General features: G+C 43.8%; 2 protein-coding genes across 4 annotated transcripts; one reads left to right on the plus strand and one right to left on the minus strand.

The window, feature by feature from the left end:
- The first annotated feature begins 186 nt into the window (after positions 1-186).
- On the plus strand, positions 187-7,983 carry LOC121657816 (CCR4-NOT transcription complex subunit 8). Of its 2 annotated transcripts, none has more exons than XM_042013943.1 (7): positions 187-279; positions 1,529-1,731; positions 2,973-3,166; positions 4,562-4,723; positions 5,485-5,629; positions 6,268-6,378; positions 6,684-7,983. In XM_042013943.1, the coding sequence occupies exons 2-7, from the start codon at positions 1,615-1,617 to the stop codon at positions 6,831-6,833; spliced, it is 879 nt and encodes a 292-aa protein (XP_041869877.1). In that variant the 5' UTR covers positions 187-279; positions 1,529-1,614; the 3' UTR covers positions 6,834-7,983. The 2 variants fall into 2 exon arrangements, with proteins under 2 accessions (XP_041869877.1, XP_041869878.1); XM_042013944.1 differs by having other exon boundaries at positions 202-279; positions 1,532-1,731.
- Positions 7,984-8,927: 944 nt separating this feature from the next.
- Positions 8,928-26,029, minus strand: LOC121657815 (gem-associated protein 5-like). Of its 2 annotated transcripts, none has more exons than XM_042013942.1 (28): positions 25,828-26,029; positions 25,487-25,641; positions 24,812-24,993; positions 24,334-24,485; positions 23,985-24,113; positions 23,687-23,819; positions 23,132-23,291; positions 22,315-22,527; positions 21,549-21,634; positions 20,976-21,070; positions 20,140-20,276; positions 18,878-18,951; positions 18,312-18,493; positions 18,067-18,206; positions 17,474-17,645; positions 17,024-17,251; positions 16,418-16,531; positions 16,094-16,222; positions 15,682-15,777; positions 15,264-15,401; positions 14,761-14,908; positions 14,529-14,648; positions 13,438-13,648; positions 12,626-12,883; positions 11,807-11,969; positions 10,629-11,202; positions 10,099-10,195; positions 8,928-9,532 (listed from the first exon to the last, which is right to left on the minus strand). In XM_042013942.1, the coding sequence occupies exons 1-28, from the start codon at positions 26,018-26,020 to the stop codon at positions 9,377-9,379; spliced, it is 4,635 nt and encodes a 1,544-aa protein (XP_041869876.1). In that variant the 5' UTR covers positions 26,021-26,029; the 3' UTR covers positions 8,928-9,376. The 2 variants fall into 2 exon arrangements, with proteins under 2 accessions (XP_041869876.1, XP_041869875.1); XM_042013941.1 differs by having other exon boundaries at positions 23,985-24,116.
- Positions 26,030-26,059: the final 30 nt, after the last annotated feature.

A 26,059-nucleotide genomic window follows, 5' to 3' on the forward strand; every position in this document is an offset into this window, starting at 1 on the left:
GCACTGCGGGGGGGAGGGAGGAGGAGAATCACGAGTCAGCCGGAGCCGGGCACATGCGCAGTACGGGCACCACGGCCACGCGCAGTAACGGACCCTCCCCCTCCCCCGTCCCGTCGCGCGCGCCGCCGGCTCCGCCGTCTCTCGCTGTCTCTCGCTGTCTCTCGCGAGAGCCAAAGCGGCGCGAGACCCGGAAGCGCCGCCCCTCGCGGCGGGGGGGACTCGGAGCCATCGCGGCTGCGCGGGGCGAGAGCGGCGCGTCCCGGCCGAGGCTGCCGGGAGGTACCGGGGACTGGGACGGGCGGGCGGGCGGGCACCGGGACAGCCACCGGGGCAGGCACTGAGGGGCTGGGGCGGCGGCGGGGACAGCGGCCTTTCCGCTTCCCGGCCGCGATGAACCGTGTCCGGCCGCCCCCAGGCTGTGAGGGGACCCTGAGGTGACCCCGGGCCGCGCCGGGCTGTGGCGGTGCGTTCGGTCCCTCCGGGTAACTGGTGGCGCAGGGCCCGGCCGTGGGCTGGGCTGGAGCTCCCTTGCAGGCGCCTGGGGGCGGTTCGCCGGTGTTACTGCGGGAAGTGGGCACCAGCCGGGGGCTCAGCCGGGCTGTAGCACTTCGGACACTGCCGGTGGTTTCAGCTGAAACACCCCGGTGCGGAGTGTCTCGAGTTACGTCAGAGAACCATAAAATCCCGGCATGGGGCAGGTTAGACGGGACCACAGTGGGTCACCTGGTCCAACCTCCCTGCTCGAGCAGGGTCATCCCCGAGCGTATAGCACAAGATTGTGTCCAGACAGTTCTGGAATGTCTTCATTGAGGCAGACTCCTAAACCTTTCTGGGCAGTCCGTTCCCGGTCACTGCACGGTTTTTGGTCATGTTCTTCCTCGTGTTCAGGGTTTCCCCTGAAACTTTCTGTGCATCAGTTTCTGCCCATTATCTCTTGTCCTATTGTTTGGCATCACCAAGATGAGCCTGGCACCCGCCCTTTAGGTATTCATACACATTGAAACTCGTGCCACTGAGGGTTCTCTCTAATGCGTTCTGTTACTGTGTTTAAACAATTGTCTTCATCATAGAATCAGAGAGTGGTTTGGATTGAAGGAGGCCTTCAAGATCATCTTATTCCACCCCCCTGCTGTGGGCAGGGACACCTTCCACTAGACCAGGTTGCTCAGAGCTCCATCCAGCCTGGCCCTCAACACTTCCAGGGATGGAGCAGTAGCTGAGGATTAAAGATGGGCATTCGTTGCCTGTGCATCTTGTGCCCGAAGTTTCAAAGCTTATGCCAGGAAAAGGAAGATAGGGATAATGATTCTTTACATAAATAACTGGACTGTTGACTGTGCATCTGCTCTTATATTGTGAACAAATGCTCCAGATTTCATTCAGCATGCTTACAGAAAGTGATCAAGAAAGAACTTGGTGTAAGCTTTAAATGGGTTATTTGAAGGTGGATGTGTGGCTGACTCCTACAGAGCATTTATTCACATGTCACTTCCTTCACCTAAAGCATTATTTATTTATCTCTTTACAGCAGCACACTGATAAGATTGCACAGCTCGTGATTCTACGCTATCATTTGAGGTCAGCATCAGCTGCCTTTCTTCTGGTCCCTGCAAGATGCCAGCAGCCCTTGCAGAGAACAGCCAGGTTATCTGTGAAGTATGGGCCAACAACCTGGAGGAAGAAATGAGGAAAATTCGGGAGATTGTTCTGAGTTACAGCTACATTGCCATGGTGAATGTTTTATACTTGACCTAATTGCCTTAGTCAAGGGATTTTTTTGGGTTGGGGACAAAGTTGATTATTGAGTGAGAAGGTGAAAGTATTTCTCCCTACCCCCAGTCAAACTGAACTAGAAGAGGTGAAAACATAAAAAGCTGTTCAGTAGCTTTCCAGAATTTAATACAAACATACAGTGCTGAGTATGGGTTGATTGAAAGAAGGGGAAGAGGGAGACCAACTTAAAAACATGAATTTATTTAATATTTACCTATTCATTGTGTATTACTTTGTGCAACAGGAAAATGAAACAAGTCACAATTGGGTTTAAATCCCTATTTTTCCACTGGTGTGTTTGTCCTGTGTACATGTTTCTCCATTTGGCTATGGAAGATGCCATGGGACTGGAGGTCAAAAGGCCTGCAAGTGACTGCCAGCCAGCTGGGCTGCCTCCCTTTTAATGAGTGCTTATGTTGATTCTTAGGGAAGAAAAGTATTCTGGCTATAGATAAGACAGTGTTCAGAAAGCTTTGTTTAAGAAGAGCATAATCTCCCCCAGGTGGGAGGAATCTCCTCCTGCTCTTACAAGTCTGTATCTGCTTGGCAGCACCCAGTGTGTTAGATAAAGAACTGGTTTTAGCTGTGATACTGTAAGTTCTGTCAGTTTTGCTTAGGAACACTGAAACTCAAGCTAGGAAAAGTCCTTATTAAAAGTGTGGCATAAAGACAGATGCCTCTGCAGAGTGTGTAGGATTTTGGTGTCAATTTCAGCTTTGGAAGTGAATATGATTTTTTTGTTAACATTTGTCAATGGGAAATTAACTTCTTGCTTCTTTATAATCTCACTGAAAGTGTGCTTAGGACCAGCTTTAGTGGCTGTGCAGTAAGAGTGGACAGAAATACCTCTTGGGCAAGGAAGAGATTGTGTCAGGTGCACAACACTGGGTTCGTTGTGAAAGATTTTGTGTATAGTCAGTAGAAATTAAGTGACCTAATCTGAGGGTAAAAATAGCGTGGCAGGTTGGTTTTCAGCAAAGACAGCAGACAATCACTGGCTAAGTAGGAGGCTTTTCATCTAATAGATGGCTGCTGTTGTTAACATGTGTTTTGACTGGCAGTAGTTTTTGTTAATGTAGGCATTGACTGTTCCTCAGAAGCAGTGAAGGTTTTCACTGTCTGGACTACCCTCCTAACAGAGTGCTAGTAATGACTCCTAATAGAATCCATGGTGAAATCAATTTTCCCTTCTCTCCTAGGACACGGAGTTTCCCGGAGTTGTTGTCAGGCCGATCGGTGAATTCCGCAGCTCCATAGATTATCAGTACCAGCTCCTTCGCTGTAACGTTGACCTGCTGAAAATTATCCAGCTGGGCCTGACTTTCACAAATGAGAAAGGGGAATATCCTTCTGGCATCAATACCTGGCAGTTCAACTTCAAATTCAACCTTACGTGAGTCTTTGAGCTAGGGAATAATTTCCTGTTCCCTTCTGCTGGAGTAATGCTTTCCTTTGGTGAATACCAGTGTCCATGTGCTCCTCATTGCTGGCTGGTTCTGAGTAATAAGAATTTAGATTCTAATACAGATTATGTGGGAACCTATTTTGGAGTGCCAGGAGTTAACAATGGTCCTGGAGTTCAAAGCCGTGCTAAAATTCTATCCTTATTACCCTTTCTCTTGATAATTTTATGTGCCTTTTTTTTCTGGAACAATGTTTGAGACTTCATATATATATATATATATATATATATATGCACATTCCATCTCTTTCTGCTAAAAATAAATGGATGTGCTGGTCTCATCAAAAAGAAAAAGACCTCTTTACAGATGCATGCTTAAGTTGGTGTAATCATCACATCTGTTCAGGAGAATGAGTGTGGCCATTAAATGGAGTGTGGCCATTCTTGTCTCCTCCATACTGTAATATTCTGGGTTGCAGCTGAAACAAGTTTCATTATCCCTTCCCCTGTAATTATAAAGATAAACTCAGCATAATTACCACTAGAGCTGTCTGGAAATAAAGAAAGGGTTTATCTGGCAAAACCACACATGTAGAGGAAATCAATCTATTTTTATGAAACTCTCATTGGAAAGCATTACAAAAATTTGTAGCTACTATGTGCAGATCATCCAGTTCTTGAACCCAAAAATTTCACTATTTACTCCACAAATTTGTGAGCTTAAAAGTATAGAAATCAGAGTGAGGTGGTTTTTGCTGTGTAATCATTTCATTAAATGAGTTATCATATTGATAGAACTTTGCTCTGTGTGTTTCCTCCCCCTCAAATGACACAAACCAGTAAAGAAGTCAGGTTCCTGCTCAGCTCTCCACCGAGCGCATCATTCTTGTCCTCCTTCCTGAGTCAAGGATGATGCAATTCTGTTTACTCCCAGAGATGGAAGTGGAGGTGCTGATGAGGTGGTACCTGCTGTGGAGTGAAATGGAAAAATGTAGACAGGAATGATGGTCAGTGCTTCAGAGTTGCACATCTTCCCGTTTGGGAAAACTCCCCTTTTCTCTGGGCCCTCATCTGTGGTGCTTCCCTTCGCCTTGCAGAAGCGACATTGTTCAAAACTCTCAGTTTCAGTCCTATGGAGGTGGAATCTTTGGAATTTGCACTAGCAATGGAATTGTTAACTAGTTGTGATCACAGCTTGTTACGGATGTAGGAGGCTGCTGTAGTGGTATTAAAACTGAGTCAGTTTGAATTCTAGAGAGACAGAGTGGAACCCACAGGTATCCTACTGGTTAGTCCAATTCTTGACATACAGTGTGGGGAGAATTTTTCTAAAATGAGCTTGTCTTGGCAGCACCCTGAGTGCAAACCTGCTTTTTTTCCCTTCAGGGAAGACATGTACTCTCAGGATTCCATAGACCTCCTTGCCAGCTCTGGGCTGCAGTTCCAGAAGCATGAAGAAGAAGGGATCGATACCCTGCATTTTGCTGAGTTGCTGATGACATCTGGGGTTGTTCTCAGTGACAGTGTGAAATGGCTGTCCTTCCACAGGTGGGTCCAGGATGGTCACTGACCCTGTTAAATCTCTTCTTAATTCTCTGCATTTTCCACGGAAATTGACAGATTTTAAGGAGAAAAATTAGCAGTCCTGTAGTTCTTAAAATAAACATCAAGATACAAAGGCCAAGTTTAAGAAGTAAGGACACTTCATAGTCTGACTTTCTGACTGCTTGCGAATCCTTTTGCTGTTACAGTCTCCCTCTCTTGAAGAAGCTACTAACAAGTTGAAATGTGATTTCTACACTTAGTAAATGCATTGTAAAGTAAGGATTTTGTTTCTTTTTCCTTCCAGTGTTGGTGGTGCTCTGAACTTCCATCTGTGTGGTTGAGACATCTCTCTTGTAGCATTTCAACCAACTTGATTAGGAAGCCTCTGGTCCTTGATACTATCACAAATGAAAGGACTTGGCACCACCTCCTTCTCCCTCAACAGATACTTGCAGGGTTTCCTGCTTTTCTGTATTGCCCTTAGCTGCAGAAATGTACAGAGTTGGGAAGAAACGTGTATCCTTCCCAATGGCTTAGCTGCTCCACAAAAGGCCAGTGAAGGCACTTGGGGAGCATCCCAAAATCCTACATTGACATAGAAAATCAGGATGTGTTCTGGCTGGGATCTAGAATTTTATGAATGTCAGAAAATGTTAAGGCTTGAAAGGCACAGCAAGTAAAATGCTATTGAAAAAGGAGATACAGGACTGATTGGGTTATAGGTGCTGCCTGCTTACCTGGTTTCTCTATGGTTTTGTTTTCAGTGGTTATGACTTTGGCTACATGGTGAAGTTGTTGACAGATTCCAGGTTACCAGAAGAGGAACATGAATTTTTCCATATCTTAAATCTTTTCTTCCCATCTATCTATGATGTGAAGTACTTAATGAAGAGCTGCAAAAACCTCAAGGTATCTCCCCAGCACGCAGGTGATGGGCATCAACACTGTAAATGTACAGGAATACAAGTGGCAGAACTCCTGCAGATGTTGTCTTAGAACTGGAATGTGTTAAAAGCCAGTAGTGACACAGAAGCACCTGAGACACAGTTTGTGTCTAATGGATGCTGCCCTCCCCAGTTTCAGACTTACCAAGTGTTTATTATAAAGGGGACATTGCCACAGCCTTCTGGTTTGTGTATCAGAGGCTAATTATAATTCAGCATATTTATGCTTCCTATGCAAGGCTATTTCTTTTACATGAAATACTCTGACTTGATTAACTGGTAAGAGGGTTGAAGGTAATTTATCTACTGAATCACAGCCTTGAGTAAAGGGAGGGAAAGGCCCAGCATGTGTAACCTATGAATGTACCCACAGTTATCTCAAGTATCTGCAACAGGAAAGGAAGGCACCTAAATTTCCAAAGAGTTATTTATGGACTCTTGAACACCATTTCCCACTGTGTTTTGCTCACAGCTGGAGTGTGTGTACTGCTGGGATCTGCACTGGTTCATCACAGCCTGTTTGCCCTCATGTTTTGGAGAAACGTGGCAATTTTGGCAAGAGATGGATCTGCCAAAATAAAATCTCTTCTGTTCTCTTTGCAGGGTGGCCTTCAGGAAGTGGCAGATCAGCTGGATTTGCAGCGAATTGGACGACAGCACCAGGCAGGATCAGACTCTCTTCTCACAGGAATGGCGTTCTTCAGAATGAAAGAGGTACTGCAGTGTTCCTCCTTCTCCACTTCCTATCCATAAATGTCAACATGTACAATGTGGTGTTTGTTTTGGTTTGGGATTTTTGAGCCTTGTGGCCGTTACACTTCAAACTGTCAGGAACAGGAATTGCTGATACTGGCACAGACTTGTTCTGTTTACTTACCTTTCATGTGCTTACTTTAATTTACACACTCCATCTTGGAGGTGGCTGATTTAAATGAGCTGTTCATTAACACTGGATGTTTTCTGATTTAGAGGCACAATTAAACAATACCTGTTTCTCTTCTTTTTTTTTAAATCTGCAGTTATTTTTTGAGGATACAATTGATGATGCAAAGTATTGTGGACGACTGTATGGCCTTGGCACAGGAGTGGCTCAGAAACAAAATGAAGATGTGGACTCAGCCCAAGAGAAAATGAGCATTTTGGCCATTATCAACAACATGCACCCATGATGAGCGGTGCCCCTCAGCAGAACATGTTTACCATATTGGCAGCTGCTGTCCTCAGCCATTTTCCCTAAACAGTATCTCAAACAAAAAGTATCTTCAGTGCACAGGTTGCACCAAGCCTGCAGTTTTGCTGAAGAGCTGCATTTTCCTTTGAAACCCAGAAGAGTTGACTGAATTCCTAATGCCAGCATTTGTGGTTTGCCATATTTTTAATACCAAGGGCAAAGGACAGAATCTACTGTGTATACCTCTGTTTTTTTCCTCTTTATACTGTACAGAATCTGCAAGGAAGATTTACCGGTAGAATACTGGGTAGAGCTATGGGTTGGGAAATGCAGTGAAAATGGACACAGACATACACACAAATTTGTAATTTGTGTTTTATAAAGCTTATTTTAAAACTTCTGCATGTTGTGAGGGTGACAGCTTCACCTCATGTGTTGCTTATTTTATCTCTCTCTGTGGAAATTGCTCCCTTTGATCACTGCAGAAGTTTGGGAACGGATGACATTAAAAATGATCCTTGCAGCTAAAAATACTCAGAGATTTGCTTTAACAACAGAGGGAATGGAGAGTAATGGAGCTGATTTGATCAGCACTCCTTAGTTTCTAATTCTCTATGTTACAGGTTTGACCCATACTAAGCCTCAGCTTTGTTCTTACGGGTATTAAGGAGCTGTTCTGGAAATACATTCAGAGGCCCACAAGTTCACCTTTGACAGGGGATTGGACCAATACTCTGACTTCAGTTTTCTTCAACTTAAACCTACAAATTTTATTCTTCTCCTGCAACACAACTAGGTCAGCAGATGGAAAAATATTTGTTCCCCCCTGCCTCTCCAGCCCCTAATTTTATGGCATGCTTAACAGATAAAACAGCTGTTTCTTTTCATTATAATCACCTGAAAAGTAGTTAAGAGGATGAAGAACTTGGGATTCTGACTTTGAAAAACATTCTATAGTATTTTTTTTTTCAACAGCTCTGTAATGACATTTCTTAAAAGAACAAACCCTTTTGGACATGTCAAAATTTTTAAGACTGGCATTTTGAACAAACTTAATCCACTATTAAAAGTTGAGGTTTAGAGCTGGTATTTGAAATGTTTGTAAAGACTAGTTTTTATTTTTTGTAAAATAAATTTTTTTAAACCAGGCTTTGTTTCGGATTTTCCATCAAGCACTAAAATTTCCACAGTTGAGGCTTTGGAGTCTGAATTTGGGAGATACATGCGTAAAGATGCTCAAGTTTGTTTCTTTTACTGTTTATGATGTGCTACTGGGGTAGTTCTTAGTAAAATGTCTTTTGAGCTTATTGTACAGTAGCTGAGGAAAGCTGAGCTGAAGAGCTCTGGAGAGTTGTATTCTCTCCCTGCTGGTCTCTCAGCACAGCTCACAGTATGGTGCAGTATTCCTGCAGTGCAGAGTGGCCACTTAAAGGGACAAACTTGTGTGTGAAGTTTTCCTGCTCCACCTAAACTCCAGTGGCTCCTGCTGTAAGTGCAGGAAGGCAGTTTGGTTAAGCACTGGCTCCCCCGCCTGGTTTTCGGGTGCTTCGTACAGAATTTAGCAAATTCAAATTGGTGGCAACACTTTACTGATTAACACATCTACCGCAGGATCTTGTTTCAGTCTAACCCCTGGCTTTCACCTGCTGCTCTTGAAGTTGTTCTCAGGCTTTACTCAGCTTGAAGCAGGAATTCTGTCAGGATTAAGTCTGCATTTTGGCTGGAAGAATCTGGAATAGTTTTTGATCTAAAAAATCCATCACTCCTCCTTTTAAACACTCTTAAGCAATAATCTTTACTTGAAACTTTCTAAATTCATGATGCACGCTCTCCCAACTTTCTTTGCTGCATTTAAAACCTTGCCTCTAAAAATGACTAAGACAGATGCTGTGTTCACTGACACTTATGCAGCCTTGTGTTTTTAATGGGAAAAGTTACTTTTTCTAACAAGCCACGCAAAGCATTTAAGTAAGCTGCAAGACTGGTCAAAATACTGCATGTTCAAGACTGCAAAATCCAGGATTGGTTTTGGCACTGTCTAGAATAGCACTGGTCTAGAGAACTAATTTCTGTACATCAAATTTAATACCAATTCATGGTGGTAGAAGACTTTATTTAAAGGAGAGAAAATAAACTCACAATGCTTAAAGAACAATACTGGCCTAAGGGTCAGTTTGCTTACAGAAACCATTGATTTTCCTGAGGGCAGCTCACTCTTCCTCCTCTGCTGAAAGACTATACAGCTGCTCAAAACTTTCTCTTGCACGTAAAGAGCAAGAGCTTTCATTAGCATAATGTCCAACAAATAAAAAACTATACAAAAATCCATTATAACAGTTCAAGCCCACACTCTACTGCTTTTCAATTTTCTAACAGTCTCCTTAAATAGTATCAGTGGATGAGCACAAGTGGATGTGTATAAACCTGACATTTTGTATCAGTAACAGCCACAGCCATCAAAAGAAGCCTTCACTTGAAGAAAGAACAGCCTTGGTGTTAAGCAGCTGGAGGCAGCTCAAGGGAGACAGTTTGGTCTCCATGTCATGTCAAGAAGCTCCTGCCAGCCTTTTTGTAAATCCCAGCACTACCGTGTTTCCTAAGGAGAGCGAGAGCCTCTTCCTGCAGCTCAGAAGGACACTGGGATCCAAGGTGAAGGAGTACAAGGCAGCACTCCAGCACGTCAGGGAAGGGGAAGACCTGCAAAAAAAGGAACATGAGGTGATGTCTAGAGTTTATATTACAGTTGTTCCACATAATCAGCCAGCTCTCTAAAGACACTGCTTTGTAGCATCCTCAGAACAGTCAGGAGTGAGATGCATTTTCTCCTCACATTTATCCAGGTTTGCCTCCTCTTGCCCAGTCACCACGGTGACATATTTTCAAGCATGTGGTGTGTACTGTCTACAGCTCCTAATCTATAAAGGCCATTTTATAGCTTAAAGTTTTGATTTCATTGTTTATAAATTTTTTCATACATAAGTAGCAAGGGATTACTCTTAAAATGCATGGGATGATCCATACAGGATGTCTCATTGAGTTCTCCCACACAGGAGCTTTAGCTATGCTTTCCGACTGCATGGGGAAAATTATGCTTGAAAGAAAAATACCACCCTGATGCCATGTGTCAGTTCTCTCCCAAAACTGCCACAGGATCACAAGGAACATCACTGTTCCTTTCTGTACAAAAAGGATTCTGTGATGATGCTGCCCTTACAGAATGACTGTCTTTTTTCAGAACTGCAGTGGCTCTTCTGAAAACTTACCTTTAAATTGTCTGGAAATTCAGCTAATTTCTGCTTTGCTTTCAGAAGCTGCTTTGTGAGCTCAGGGAGCGTAATCGGTTGCTTTACTTCATCTTTGCTGTCAAGAGAAGAGCAGGTGTCATGAGTAACTGTGTTGTTAGTTGCCTGTGTAGCCTCCCTCCTGGACAAGGAGCACAGGAGAGAACTGGCCAAGTGTTTTATGCTCGAGCTTGTTCTTGCCAAAGTCCCAAATCAATGTTCAACAAAGAAACAGAACTCTTAGGTCATGCTTGGCCTTTTCATTATCCTCCCTCTTTCAAGCTGCCTTGTTTATTCACTGTAACAACACCTCATGCATCACAAAACTGTTCAGCTGAGTTTATGCACATGGTGGTTCACCCCAAGGGAAATGCAAGATTTCTGAGCTGTATATTCAAGTGCCCCTGGGGGATGAGATTGAGGTTAGAGCTAGTCTAGGCTAAACAAGAAATTTCCTGCACAAACACACAAGCAGCACTTTTTAATCCACTCATTTATGTGCTGAATCTTACCAATTCATCTGGTTGCTGTCAGAGCATCGTTTGTCTGATTCAGTCTCTGAACTCTGTTCCAGGTTGCTTCCCTGCGTGTTTCCATTTGTGTTTTCCTGGAGATTGTTCCTCTGCTGCTGATGCTGCCGGATCATTTCTGCTAAAGTCTCCTGGACCTCAGCTATGTCTCTCTGGGTGTTCTGCAAGGCAGCCATCTCTTCTGAAAGGAGCACTTGGCAACCCTTCAGTTTTGACTGTCTGTCTACCATATCAGTCGAGTCAGTTCCTGAGTCACTTTGTGTCTCACACTTGTGAACGTCAGTTGTACTGCAGAGGTTTTCACCCATCTCAGCTGCAGTTCGAACCGTTTCCTCAGGGGATGGGTCACCTGAAACACAACTCTTCTCAGGAGCTGTCTGCTCACTGGGACACAGCACAGGACCCAACACAGCCTTCTGCAGGCCAAGGCAGTCTTTGGGTGGGTTCCACCACAGGTCATAGAGCAGTCTGTAAGCCACGAAGCCCTCCAAACTCCTGCAGGCATCCATGCTCTGAGAATTTGTGCTGTCCAGTTTGTGTCTCAGGTCATCACAGCCTAATAATGAGAAAAGGATTACAAATAGTTCATAGAACTTTCCAAAGACAAAGAGCAGATCTGGTAAATGAACCAGGAAACCCTGGAAACCCCAATCAGGGATTTACTCAGATACTGGCAGAGCAGTACACTAAGCATGAAAGCTAAAACATCGTTGGCATCTTTGTGAACACAATACTCTATTCTAGCTAAAATGTTCTCATCAGCTACAGCAAATTTCCTTGGTCCCAAGCTGCAAAACACAAGACTCACATAATCAAGAGCCACAAACTAAATGCACTGCATACTCTAAAGAGAATGGAGGACAGGTTGGAGTATGTGTAGCTACGAAATGAACACAGCATTCTAATGTTCCCCATCTCCCTCACAGAAGAGAATTCACTCAAGTTTCCTACATCACTCACACCAGGTGGACATAGCTGAGCTTCCTTCCACAGTCAGGAATTTTCATCGCCCAGTGGCCTTTTCACTAGCCAAATTCCACACATATGTGTATGTCTTGCTGCTTCCAAACATTATTTAGCCTAGGAACATTAATGGACACAGCTGTGTTGGCAAGGAAGAGCCCTGTCAGTGCCAGCAGAAGAGACACAAGGACACTTACCCTCAGGAAGGATGATACTGCAAATCTCCTGCATCAGAGTGAAATTCCCAGCATGAAAACTGCGGGTCACAGCTCCAAGAATATTTTTCACTGCCTCATCCCACGTACCCAAGTGACAGCTCAGGGCTGCAAGGGCCAGGTCATGGGAGATATGGAAAAGCACCTACAGGAAGCACCAGAGAGCACAGTTAAAAGTTACACTGCAAAGTGTGAGCTTATGACCATCATGGAAGAGCCCAGGAGCACATGACTTGACCAAAAGCAATTTTAATGACAATGCAATTTACACAGTCTCCTTCATGCAGGAGATAGAGCATTTCTACATCACTTTGAGCTGCAAAATCAGCCACTGTGCTTGCCTGTGTCCTGCTAAGCAGATGAGAAGCGGGAGCGGTGATTCACTGTGGTCACACAGAGGAGCTGCAGGAGCACTGGTCTATGGACAGACCTTGTGAACACCAGGATTTTTGACAACAAGCAGCCCTGCCTCCCTAACAGTCCACTACAACCCCCGAATCAGTGCTGAGACTCCTCAGCTCTGTCAGTAATTCCCAGCCAGCACATCTCAGTGACCTCAGGCTGACTCCCAACACCCTATGTCAGTTCCTACCCTGCACACAAACAAATGCAGAAACTTAACTGGTGGCTACACAAAGCTGCCCCAGCTGCTGATCATCTCTCCCAGACTGTAACCCCATGCTGCAGCAGGGTGCAGACATCAGTTCCCTGGGAATGGCTGGTGCAACACCACAAAGTGGCTGGGTTTACTGCCTATGCCACAGTAAGGCTTCATGCCTGCACAGACTGAAATCCATTTACCTGCTTTGGGTGTGTGTTGCTGGTTGAAGGAGGATGCTCAATCCTGTGCAGCTGCTCCTGTGCACATGTGGCTCGTTCAGTGGTGTCCATGCCCAGCACATTCTGCCACACTTCTGTCACCATGTCAAAAAACGAGGCCTGTCTGTTCAGCTCCCAGTTGTGGTAACAGGGGGGCACGGGGCTCTTTCGCTCACAGGGATTCCTTTCACTGAGGCACCTGCAGAGCAGCTCGTTCAGGCAGAAAACAAGGCTTTGTCCCTTTGACAAGGAGGAAAAAAAACAAACCACTGAGCTGTTGCAACAAGAAAAACAATCCCTTGCTGACCACAGCAGGTAGAGTGACTTAAGAACATCATGGCTGGTAGCAGCTTCTTGGTGACAGAGCCTAAGGGAAGTCAGACGGGAACGTCAGAGCAAGCCAAGGTAGCCACCTGCTTCTGAGTCCACAAGAGATTTCAAATTCAAACCTCCAGCAGCTGGACTTAGAGTTGGCTCATTTGTTCCTTTAATGTAAACAGCAAATGCTTTACCTCTTTCTTCTCATGATCAGTATTACACTTAAAAATGAATCCCACTTTCTCAACCACCTCTCATGTAACTAAGAAGCAGAGCCTACATACCACCCCACCATGGCCCTCTGCAAAGGTGCACGCTTTTCCACAGGGTCATTGCAATATACTCCCAGAAAAATATTTTGAGGCAAAACCAGCTCAAAGGACCACTTGTGGACTCTTCAGGTATGGGAAGTGGTGCCAAGTTAAGTTAATCTAGAGAGAGAAAACACTGAAGAAGGTGGAAAGGACCAGACTCACAAATAAAGTTTTATGTTGCTGAAGGACTTCCTGAGCTCCCACCCAGTTCCTGGATAACAGCAGGTCTTGGGCACATCTCAAAGACAAAGTTGCTGACAACTCCTCCTCCCCAGATATCAGAGCAAGCTCAGCAGCAGTTTTAAGGGATGTCACATCCCCCTTTTTTGACAACACTTTAACTGCATCATAGGGCGAGGAAGCCCCCAGATAACTGAAAAAGATAAAAGCAAAACAAATTGATTGGTACTAAAATAGTTTTTAAATTGTGTTGCAACACAGTATCACAAATATGCAAATGAAGATGATTGTGGATTTTCCACAGGTTCTCAGAGCTCTCACCACTTTTTCTTATCAAAGTTTACTATAGACATATGGTGAACAATCGGATGCAAAGCTACCAAGGGGAAGTCACACAGCCTTAAAGTCAGGGACTGAAATTTCTGGTGGTCTGCATACCACACATGGCTTGGATGAGCAATAAAACAAAACAGATTCAATAGACAAAGGTTATATGCAGCTGTTTGTCCCTACTGCATTTGTCTGGGTTTCATGCAAATCCTTTCACAACTGTGATTATCCACAAAAATGCCAGAACTGAAATCAGCATCAAGCAGAGGACACTACTCCAGCCAAAATATTTCAAGTGGTATTAGTAATTTTGGTAGTCACAAAGGATAAACACTCCAGTTGGAGCAGGATAACCCAATGACCAGGATATTAGCTGAGGCTTCAAGAAACTCAAGATGAACTGCTGCACTGCATGTTTCCAGTGGAAAGGTTGGAAATCTCACATAGTCTTTTTGTAGACAACCTAATCTTAGTCTTGCTAGACTAGTTTTCAAAAACTTCCAGTAATGTCTGTGGAAAGAGATGGCTCTACTGTAATATGACATTTGGATCTTTTGCTCTGAACTGCTCTCTGGAGCTTCTTTTCCTACCTATATTAGAGGAAATTTAGTGAGATCAGGCTCAGAAAGCACCTTATACAACCAATGACCGGACCAGTTAACAGATTTCAACTGCTACAAACCCAAGAACTTTCTTTGTTGTAGGCATAGAACCAACTCTGTCTTCTCCCCAGTAACACTCACCATTTGGCAGCCATGGAATAATGACCATCTTTCTCTAGCAGAGCTGCCCAGCTGGTGTAGAGATCCTTCAGAATTGGATCTTCTGGACGCAGCCTGGCCTTAGCCATTACAATCGCTTCCCTAATGCACATAAGGGAAACCAGACAGAAAAGTTAATCTGTGTGCAAAGAGTGAACCAAAATGACAAATCCACCCCACAAGAAAACCAAGATAAACATAAATATACAGCAACCTGTAAAAATTGTTCACTTTCAGGAGCTCAATAGCCTCATAGACTTTATGGATGGACAGGAGATGGGAGGCAGCCTTCACGTATTGCTCCTGGAAACACAGCTGCTTGGCAAAGGCTTCCACTGTCCAAACCCAGGCCTGGTATCCAGCTGTAAAAGAGAAGGCAACACCATTGGAGACAGTTTTATAACTGGAAGAATTCCTGTGGGATACCATCAGTTGTTTCTTCAATATGTACCTCTTCTCTGCCCCAGAGTAGTTTCTTATTTCTTAACCATCCTAACACAAGTCAATGAAGTGGGGCAAAATTAGGCCTTGAACATGACTGCAGGACTTCACTGCCAGTAAAATAACTTACAAGGATATTTAAACCAGCAGCAAGCTGTAAGGAATGCTAATCATATTACAAAGAACCAATTCTTGAGCTTCTGTCCAGAACCACCAGAATGAGGGGACCTTTGGCAGCCAATTCCACCAGCTTATGTGATGCAAGAGCAAACATACCCATGGGTGACATGGCTACGAGCTGGTCTGTCAGCTCCCCCCTCTCAGCAGCTGCCTGGAGAACACCCTTCAAGTCTCCTTTCCATAGCATGAGCTGCTGGAAGAGCTCTGCATGCCCATTCTCCAAGTGGTGCTTTCCTGTTGGAAGCAAACACACTTCCCATCAGCATGAGTGCAACAGCATCGTTTGTCACAGTAAAATAGCTTGGGAGAATGAAATAACTCAAGCTTAAGGTATGGCAGGTTTGCAACTGAAAGATGTAAAAACTATCTGGGAAAAAGATGTATCTTCTTCTCACACAGAGCCGCATTCTTAATCCTGGACTGTAATCCACAGTAAAGAAAACTCAAGCATTTTTCCCAATTTATTTTCTACTTGAATACAAGTTAGAGTGGGCACACTCTTTATGCCACTTACCTTCCATATCAATCATCTTGTGCAGAGAATCCCTGTCTGTGAACAGCCCCAAGTGGATGCAGTCCTTGAGGTCAGGGGACACATCTTCATTATTATCTAAACCAGATAAGAAGAATGAATATTTAGGATTTAATACAAAACTGGGAACTGGAATGTGCCAAGTCACTGTACCACTCAACTGTTGGCAAGTACTTCTGTTTTCTATTTTCTTTCCTGTATAGCAGATTTAACAATTTGCTGGTCAACACTCAGTACTTAGATGTAAGTTTGATACCACAACTAGTCACACTCTTTGATAAAGGTGAGGATTTAAGAAAAATAATGTCCTGTGATTGAAGTCAAGTCCCTGGACACTTATTCTGAGTACTTGAGAGCACCTACCCTCTCGGTATTTTAAGTTTTATACTGATACCTTTAGTTTTCAGACATGCAGCCAGCTTCAAGCAGTCCTGATGCAATTCATCTTTTGATCTGTGATCCATTAATGTGCTGAAGGGCAGAATAGAACGAGGCTTCTTCTTCTTTAGAGAGGCATCAGGAGCTGAAAGATCAGACACATTTTAGTCACTGCTGCTGCAGTTACAGCAGAGCTCCTCAACATATTTTAAAAGCACCCTCTTCTTTCTCTGGCATTTATTTGGTGTCACATTAAGAAGAGAAGCTCCAGCCAAACAAGTCCAGAATGGGGAACTCTGCCTTGATACAGGACTGTAAAAAATCCCTGAAACATACTAACCTGGCTTCTCTTTAGGTGGATCCTTTTTCACGGGAGCAGCTTTCTGGGTCACAAAAGGCTTTGGTGAGCTGAACGAAGAATAATCACATGCAGATGAAGATGTATCCCTGGACACTGTGGAGCCAAGTGATTTAAAAAAGGAAAAGCAATGAATGGAAATGCACACAGAATAATTCACATATTCACATTCTGGTACACTAATTTTGAAACATACAGAAACCAAGCTTTGCTTTGCCATAGAACTTAACAGCTTTTTAGGGAAAGGAATCATCAAGAAAACAGAGAACTGTCAGAAGGCTAAATGAGATGTCAAAAGACACCAATGAAGATGCACCAGTATTATAAGATTTATCACTGCTGATCAAAAATGACACTGTTTCAAGTCAAACATGGTAACTGTTCATGAGGCCAGAATCTTGTTATCTAAAGACAACTAGCCCCAAACTAGTTTGGGAAATTACAAAAGGCATTCCAGAGCCTTTTTCCTTCAAGTGGACAATTTCAATAAAACCATACAATGAGAAAATCTGCATGAAAATTAAACTTGGTGATGCTCTGAGGGCTGAACAGTCTGGAAACATTGAACTAAGATGATTTGATTATTACCAGTCACAGAGACTTTATCAGCCAACTCTGCCTCCTGAGCTTCTTTTTCTCCTTCATGGTCTGACACTCCATTTTCCTCCAGCAACATTTCCTTCATGCTGTCATCTCCATTCATGGCATCATTTGCATCCTGCTTGCCTGGACTCTTGCCTGTTGGCTTTTTCTTCTTCTTGGCTTTGACTTTTGGCTGCATACTTCTTTTCTTCTCTAATTCTACACTCTTTTTGCCTGTAAAAGGTGGCAATTTTAGTGAATTAGCTGCCTGTATCTCAAGATCAACACTTTCCAAGTAAGGATAAAACTCAATGTAAACCTAGACACAGTTTATTCCTGAAGAGGAAGCAGATTTGGAATTCAGCACAAGAACTTGCATAATTTCAACAAGGCAACCCTCCATTTCTTAGCTCCAACATCACCTTCAGGAAAGGTCTTCTGTTTGAATACACTCACCCTGAGGAGGCCGTGTATGTTCCTGCTTGGAGATGTGCCACTTGTGAACAGAAAAATCATCTGCTCCTGTATAAACACAATCTGAATCCACTGGTGACCACTGGACACTCAGCAGGCGGCCCTGGTGCCCTCGGTAGTTGCAGAGTGGCTCTTCCTTCATCACATCCCACACCTTGGCAACAAGACAGAAATCCACTTACTCAGAAAGTCTCTTCTTCACCTAATACTCTGCATTTTCTCATGATTTGCACATGCAGGAACTTCTCTATTGGGATTTTGCAGGGGTATTTCAAATACCAACATGCAAATGGAGAAAATGTAGGGCTTCCTTTGCTTGCACTGATACAGCTGCACAATGTCTTCCTTTTCTAAGGATCCAAAAGTGCTAATATGAAAACCTTAATGACTGGACTTAAAAATCAATTCACAAATCACAAAATAATCTGGATATCAGGTATCCAGAACCAGCAGATGGTTACCAAAGGTAAATTTGCAGTACTTCAAAAGTTTATGTCACAAAAACAAGTTTTGCTCTTTAGTCAGCTGTGGAATGGATGATTTGAAATACAATTCTGAGATGCTTTGGACAATACCTGTGCAGTGCCATCATAGCAAGCAGACACCAATCTTCCCTCATGGTGGGGGCTCCAAGAAAGACTTGTGATTTTAGCTGTGTGCCCAGCCAGAGTTCGAAAAGGCTCTGTTATTGTCAAAGGACTTTCTGAAGAGTTCTCTGAAAGAAAAAAGAAAATTACTAAGTATGGCCAGAAAGACAAAACAGAAATAAACAAAAAAAAAAAAGATGCCAAGACTTGGAATATAATCTGCAAACTGTTACCTACAACATTCTTCAGATTATGCACATAAATGGTGGCATTGATGGAGCCTGAAGCTATCAGGTAACTCAGCTCTGGCTGGGTCCCGTGCTCATGGTGCCAACGAATGGCATTGATCAGCTTGTGATGCTGCTGGATAGTGCAGAGCAGCTTCAAGTTTGGTGCCTGAAATATTTCAATTGAGCTGAAATATAAGAACAACAGTGTAAGAATTCCAGTAGTTGGAGAAAATGGGAAAACTTTTTTGTTATCTTGCATGAGCAGAATTGGAGCACGTGAATTAAGAGTCACTGAGTTTGTGCTTTCTGGATTCAACTCAAACTCAGCAAAAGTGCATTTCAACCATGAGTGGGTCCTTGAAAAAGAATTTAATGTGATAATGAGGATCCTCCATGCCAAGAGCAGGTACAACAAATAACAGCAGGGAATGCTGAATTATGATGATTCAAATACATCAGCAGTGGCAGAACAGATACAAACCAGGGCAACAAAAAGTGCTTTTGCTTCACCACAGTGACTCCAGTCAAGATCAGCACAGACACCACCTTAACCTACAAATGGAACATACCCATCCTCATTGCCAAGAGCCAGGAGTTTGCCATCTGGTTTCCAGCTGATCTCTGTACGTGCAGGCAGCTTGTGCTGCAGAAAGAAGACACAATTATTGCCAAAACCTCTTAAATCTCTCTCACATACATTCAACAGAACAAGGCTGGCAACTGGACAGAGCTGCAATTAGTCTGCAAAATGGAAATCATAGAAGTGTCCATTGCTTTTGTAACAGTGACATAAACCTGAGCAATTAAGACTGAAAGAACTGATGCAAGAACCAATGATTGTTTCTATCAGTTCTGGGAAATATTTTGAAGTTTTGTCTGGATTCCAGTAGGACCTGGATGTTTCATCTCCTTACACTCCTTGGAAAGCACCAGACATTGCAACCAAATTCTATCGCATTTCAAAAGAAACCAAAGTTTACTTGTAATTATCCCTATTCATTCTAATTCAGACAAAAAGTACTTACAATTTACAATTTAGATGCCTAAATATGATCATTTCAATGCCTGTAACATTACTCTCTTAACTCCCAACGAGTCTTCACTTAAGAAAGAAGCCAAAACCCAGCTGATACAAATCAATACCCTTTGACTAACTTCAACTGACTTAAAAGAACTGAAGATCCAACCCACTCCACTTATTTTATACTTTCAACTAGGAAATGACTGATCACACTTGAGAAGATACTCAGTGATCACCAACCACTCTGCACTGGCTGCAGTATAAATGGAAACAGCCTCCTGCAAAATCATGATTGTTTTTAATGAAAAATTTGTCTTAAAAGGTTCATGGTTGAAGCAAGGGAACTAAAGGAATTGAGGTAAATAACTTATGCATGCCCACCACGTGGTGAAAGCTAGGACATGATTCAGGTTATCACTTCAAGTGCTTTGGAGCTGGAAAGCTCTGTATGAACCTACTACTTTAAGCAGCCACACACAGCTTTAAAACCAAACTCTATCCTCCAATTTACCTTTCCCAGTTAAGCAAATTATAGTGTAGAAAATTAAGCAACTGATGCCAGAAAAAGATGTGCCATGTTGACACTGAGAGAAAAAAAATACCAACCACCCTCTTCAGACACAAATATATGAACTGTTTAAATAGTTTGAGTCAGCTAGTGTCTCTGAAGTTCATCTGTGGAGACTGAGGGGTTCAAGTTTTTTGTTACAGACATCACAAAGGCAAAATCAGAAACTTACAACTACAAGGCCATGGAAACTCTGGCATGGTTACTATGAATCCATAAAACCCCCTCAAATTCATACTCACTTTGATTGAATTGGTGTCTCGGATGACTTTGTTGATGTCATTTGCTTCTCCATTAAGCTTCCAGGGATTGTGTTGAAAAACAATTCCTTCTCCAGCACAACTGTACAAAGTTACAGAGGGCTGTTCACTTTCTTCTCCTATCCAACAGAGAAAAAGAGCTAATTATACTCTGTTCTTCATCAGTCTTCACAGAACTAATCCCTCCCACTATAAATCAAAACATTATTTCAAAAAGCAATATACATCCTTCTGTATGTGTGTGTGTGTGTGTGTGTGTGTATATATATATACATATACACAATTCACAGCTTTAAAAAGCAGTATCCATCTGGCCTGCAGTCCAGCAGCAGGAAATTTTCACAGTACAACCCTCTGAAAGGAGCTCTCATTTCTACCAACAGATCCCTCATAGCACAATCACTGCAAACACTAAAATTTCCTTTAAATTTTGGTCCTTAAAAGAAAAAAAATCCAAGTTGTGTGAGAAGAGCTGAAGTTCAAATGGCAGAAACTCTGGAAGGCGTATTTGATTTGATACAATTGCTGCAGGAAGCCTGTGAAGTTCCTGGTCTGTACCACCCTGAAGCAAGCCCAGAGGTGTGGAGCACTACTCTCACCTATTTCCTGAAGGTACCAGAATTCACAAACTACAGGAGTTTGTACCCTTGCAAAACAGTTACGAGTTCCTCAAGCAGAACACATTCTTAGCTGCTCTAAAGGATTGCCACCAAGCAAATGGGGCTCCTTCTCCAAAGAAGGGAGGGAATAGCAGCTTCATGGCATCCCTGTGCTCTGCATGGGCGTTTTATTTTGCCACAAGGTGTTGGAAGACTCACCAGAAGTCAGAGGAGGAGTTGGAGGCCCCCAGGCTAATGTGTACACAGTCTTCTTGTGGTAAGTACTGGAGATCTGAGGTGGCTTATTCTTAGCACTGGGCAGGAAGATAAGGAAGCAGGGGCAGTCACATTTCACCAAATAGAAATTAAAAAAAGATAGAATCAAAGCAACATACTTGAGACACCAGGTGCTTTAATATTCTAAAGCCATGGCTCAACCAAGCTTTCTTTAACATCTGCTGTAGGACACTACTAAAATTGTAACCCAATTGTGCTGGTGACCTTCTCCTCCTTGCTGCTCCTCCTTCCCTGAAAATGTCTTTCTGGATAAAGTCTTCCTGAACTGATGTCCTCCCACAGGTGATCTCGGGTCATGCAATTTTAACTTATGGCAAGTTTACCACTGAAGCTCAGATATAATGCAGACGAAAAAATCCAACTGCTCGACTAATTTTAATTAAATCCTACTCATCTAACAGCAAAGGTATCTCTCAGGAAAGACCACACCACACCCCTGTATGGTAACACACCAGCAGGATCTGACACTAATGAATTTGAAAGCTGCTTTTTTACCTGCTGGACAAGGTGTCAAATATGCCAACTTTTCCATCATCTGTTCCAAAAGCCAAGGAGCCTTCCTTAGTTGGATGCCAGGATAACTGTGAGAAAAATAAAAAGAGACACATAATGGCCTAAGTTACACTTTATTGCTAAACAATAAACAAAAGGAAAATGCAGAAACTGATGAAGAAGGACCATGCCCTATACCCACCCTTCCAACCACAGCCACTTGATTTGATCACTCTGCTCTGAGTATCAAAGGCTCTCCCCCTTCCATTTTTGATAGGATAAGATGAAAGGGACTAAAATCATTAAAATGCTATTTAATACCTACATTACAAAACAGAAATAGCTACCAGCTCTTTTACCAGGCAGTAACTTTTGACCAACCACTGGTTAAACCCCAGCTGAAGAGACCTGTGTTGGTTGTACTGGTTTTTGTATCTGTGAAACTTCCTAGCACAGCAAGGGTAACCACGGATGAAGCAAGGAAGAATCATGGAGGATAAAAGTGAAAAAGTAACGTAACAGCCAGCTGGACTTCAGCTTATTTCCACTAGATGTAAATGCAAGCTTCTAGGATTGTAAATAGGTCTAAAAATTTGTTGCCAGATTCTAAAATGTATTGTATACAGAAAGAATTGAGTATAAAATTAACAACTTGGCTTTATCTCGTTTTAGTTGGGAAAAACCTTCAGAGTGAGAAAAACATACTTGAAAAAAATTCAGTGAAAAGAAGAGATAAGGGGGAAAAAACAGGAATCCAAAGCACACTTACTGCTGTAACCTTAGACTTTATGCTTTGCCAGAAGGTTTTGACATCATAAATATTGTTCATGGACAAAGTATTCCACACGCGGATCATGCTGTCTCCAACCCCGATGGCAAGACAGCCTGTGTCCACAGGGGAGAAAGCAAGGCTGTAGACAAATCCTCCAAGGGAGGGCATGGTCCAGCTGCAATCCAGAGTTGACAGATCCCAGCATTTCACCTGAAGAATATTTAAGGAGCAAGGAGTGGTCAAATACAGTGACTGATAGGACAAGAAAGAACAAAGCAGAAGTGCAATGAAGAATCAAAAGGTCGAATGCAAGGCTTGACAGGATGTGATCCCAGAGGATTCCACGTCACAGACAGGGCTGCAGTAGCTGCAAGACTGGAATGGACACAATGAATACATTTTACTAAGTTGCTCTTCCAATTTCAGAACAGGAGACACTCTGCTGCCTGTAAAACCCCAAAGATTGCAAAAAAACCCCATAAAAAAATAGATGCATTACTTTGTACAATTAAATGATTTTAAGAAGGAAAACCAGGCCTTTTAAAAGGGAAACATAGAGGAAATGAAGTGGAAAACACCTTTCATTAAACCGTACTATGCAAGTCCAGAGCATCATAAACATTCACTCCACCATGGTAAGAGGTTGAGCTTATAAACTAACAGAAACATACACAACCTGTGCTCAGAACAAATGTTATAAATTGCTGCAATTAACCCACTTCAAGAGAAAAACTGTGGCCCTAAAAGGGTTACTCTGACTCCCTCAAACTGCATAGTACAGGCATTTCTATGTTAATTTTTAAATGGTTCTTACATCTCTGTCCATTGAAATGGAAAAAAGGAGCTCTTTGTCTTGGTGCTTCACAGAACTGAGATTGAACACAATTCGGGAGTGGTTTTGTCCTTCTGAAGATCCCAGAAGAGTCCATTTGCGTTTGCCAGGCTGGGTCAAATTCCAAAGGAGCAGTTCTCCTCTGCAAAATTGAAATTTATTTAAATTCTTCACTTCAGAAGAACAACACGGCTCTTTCCAGACTATATCACAAATATCCTACAGGTCAGGAGTAACAGAGCTCTGCAGACATCCAATGCCTGTACAAAGCTACACACACAAACACCACCTGAAAACTGACATTTTTTCCCAGTAGATGGGCATAAACCACAATTAGTGCTATTAGCAGTCAATACTCAGTCAGATTCTTGGACAAATTATGGGATAAACAGTAACTTTCTCAAAGTCTGAACTCTTGGCCTGTTTTCTGCTGTTACACTGGAAAGGAAGGAGTTGTCTTCTATTCAGCACTTCCTTCGGTATCAACAAACGAATGCAGCTGCTGCTGGTCCCCAGGCTGCTGAGTGGCCCACTTACCCAAAGCCACTGGACACAATCTCAGTGGGATGGCCAGCAGGCCAGTGCACAGTCAGCCAAATGCGCTCCTTGACCGCCGGATCCACAGCTCCACCTCTCCTCTTGGTGGGTGGCAGCTTCAGAGTCATCACACCTGCAGAACCAAGAGGGATCACTGGACCTGACACATCAAAAATCTCAGACAGACAGAGGAGTTCTGTGAATCTGCAGCTTGAAGTACATTCCCCATGCTTTAAGCACACCAAGGCTGCAGTTCAAGAGCTGTTCCACACCTTGTTACTGTTTATATCTTACTTACTCCTGCCTCTGGTACAGCTCCATATTCGTATGGTTTGATCCTTGCTTCCAGAGGCCAGGTAACAACCTTTCTTCGTGGCTGTGTCCTGTGTCAGCTCCCCATTTGGAACCTTGCCTTCCTCTGAAGGAGCTGCTGAATACCATTGAAATCATGTTATTATGCTTTCAAATTCAAAGCTTTATAAAAATGAGCTGAATATTACCTTGATTTGTATCAGAACGTATTTTCTGATATTGAACTTATCAGTTGCTTAGCTACTTACTAGCCTTCTGTAAGGAATTCAGTCCTCTGGAAGGACATTTACATGAACTAAAAACTACTCCACAAACTGTTAATCATGTCTACATACCCTGGAGCTCATCCTGCCAAGCAGGTAACCTTTCTTCCCCAGGCACAGGGCACCAGGCCAGGCAATGTATTTCATCCTCGTGGCCTCTCAGCCGGTGCACAACTTCTCTCTTCCTGCTGATATCAATTACAACCACCATGCCATCCTTGTAGCTGAAAGCAGAGATTTAAACAAATGAAGAGATTCTTGGATGCTTGTGGAATACTATCTGAGGTGACTTACAAACTCTTTCCAGGTCACTGTCACCCTATCACAGAGAAGACAACCTGTACCATTACTCTGTTACAGATTTCTTTGCCTATGCAGGTTTACCACATCTAGATGTTATTTCTAATTTGTTTTACTCCTAAAGTAAAAGAACAGCCACCAAGACCTCTTAAAGTTAGTCTTTCAACCATGTAGCAAAACGTCCCAATAAATTCTTGCAGAAGAAGAGTGGAAAACAAAACATAACGAATATTTACTAATGAGCATTTACCCAATGGCCACCAGGTTTTCATGATGAGGAGAACAGGTGAGGCAGAAAACTGTCCGAGGCTCTGGGAAGAACTGCTGGCTGTCATTTCTGTTGTGCCAGTAACAAACAATGACACCTTTCTCATCACCAGACACAATCAGATCTTTCACAAGAGGTGACCAATGCAGCGCCGAGATTGCATTCTGAAAAAAAGGATTGAAAACGTTTAAAGCTGGCTTACTACTATCTAGCCTAGGATAACAGGCAGAAAATAATCTGTGAGCACTCCCCAGCACCAGTTCTGTTTGTTCCTGAGTTCTTTTAGGATGGATATAGCTGCTGATGGGGAATCCTGAGCCACAGTAACTTCTTCAAATATACATTCAGTCTGTCCTGTGGGCAACAGTGACTTGCTGAGATCATTTTAAGCGAGCTGGCTTAGGCGGCAATGAGTCCAAACCACGAGCACGCTGGTTCACTGCGGCTTTGATGGTAACCAGCAGCTCATTAAGGTGATGCAACAGCGCTGCAGGGTAAGAACAAAGAGCCGGCCAGCAAAATCCAACGGATTTAATTCCACCGGGCTTGAAATTCACTTTCGGGCAAAGCAGCCCCACCGTGCTTTGAGTGCGAGCTCTAAAACACCGCACCCCCGCCCGCGAGTGCCCCGCTCTGCCTCGCCGTGCCCGGCTGTACCTGGTGCAGGCTGTACTCCAGCACCGGCGACAGCGTCCCGGTGTCCCAGATTTTGACGCTTCCGTCGTCGGAGCTGCTGGCGCAGAGGCTGCTCTGCCCGGGGCAGGGGCAAAAGGCGAACCCGGAGATCCTGTCCGTGTGCCCGATGAGCTCCCCTGCAGCGACAGCGAGAAATCGTCACGGGACACCCGGAGCCTTCCCACACCTCCCGGATCCCAAAATCCCGGGGCTCCCGCCGCCGCCTCCCATGTGCCCTCCCTGGGCTCCCGGTGGCGGGGAGGCCCCACGTCCCCGCTGTACAGCGCGGGGGACAGGGACGCGAGGGAAGGTTGTGACGGTACCGTAAAACGCGGGCGCGGCGGCGGCGACATCCAGAAGGCAGACGCGGTGCCTCGCCGCGAAGCCGAAGAGGCGGCCGTCGCTGCTGGCGTCGCTGCAGCGGCTGCTGTACCAGTTGGGGGAGGCGGGCAGTGCCCGCACCCCCATGCCCATCCCCGTTCCCGTCCCCGTTCCCGTCCCGCTCCCCGCCGCCATCGCCCCGGGTCCCCCCGCGCCGCCCCACGTGCCCCGGGC

This window comes from Corvus kubaryi, unplaced genomic scaffold (genome assembly GCF_017639235.1).
Source record: "Corvus kubaryi isolate FWS band 111438036 unplaced genomic scaffold, C.kubaryi_AGA036_p1.0 split1-37374, whole genome shotgun sequence".
Taxonomy (NCBI): Eukaryota; Metazoa; Chordata; class Aves; order Passeriformes; family Corvidae; genus Corvus; species Corvus kubaryi.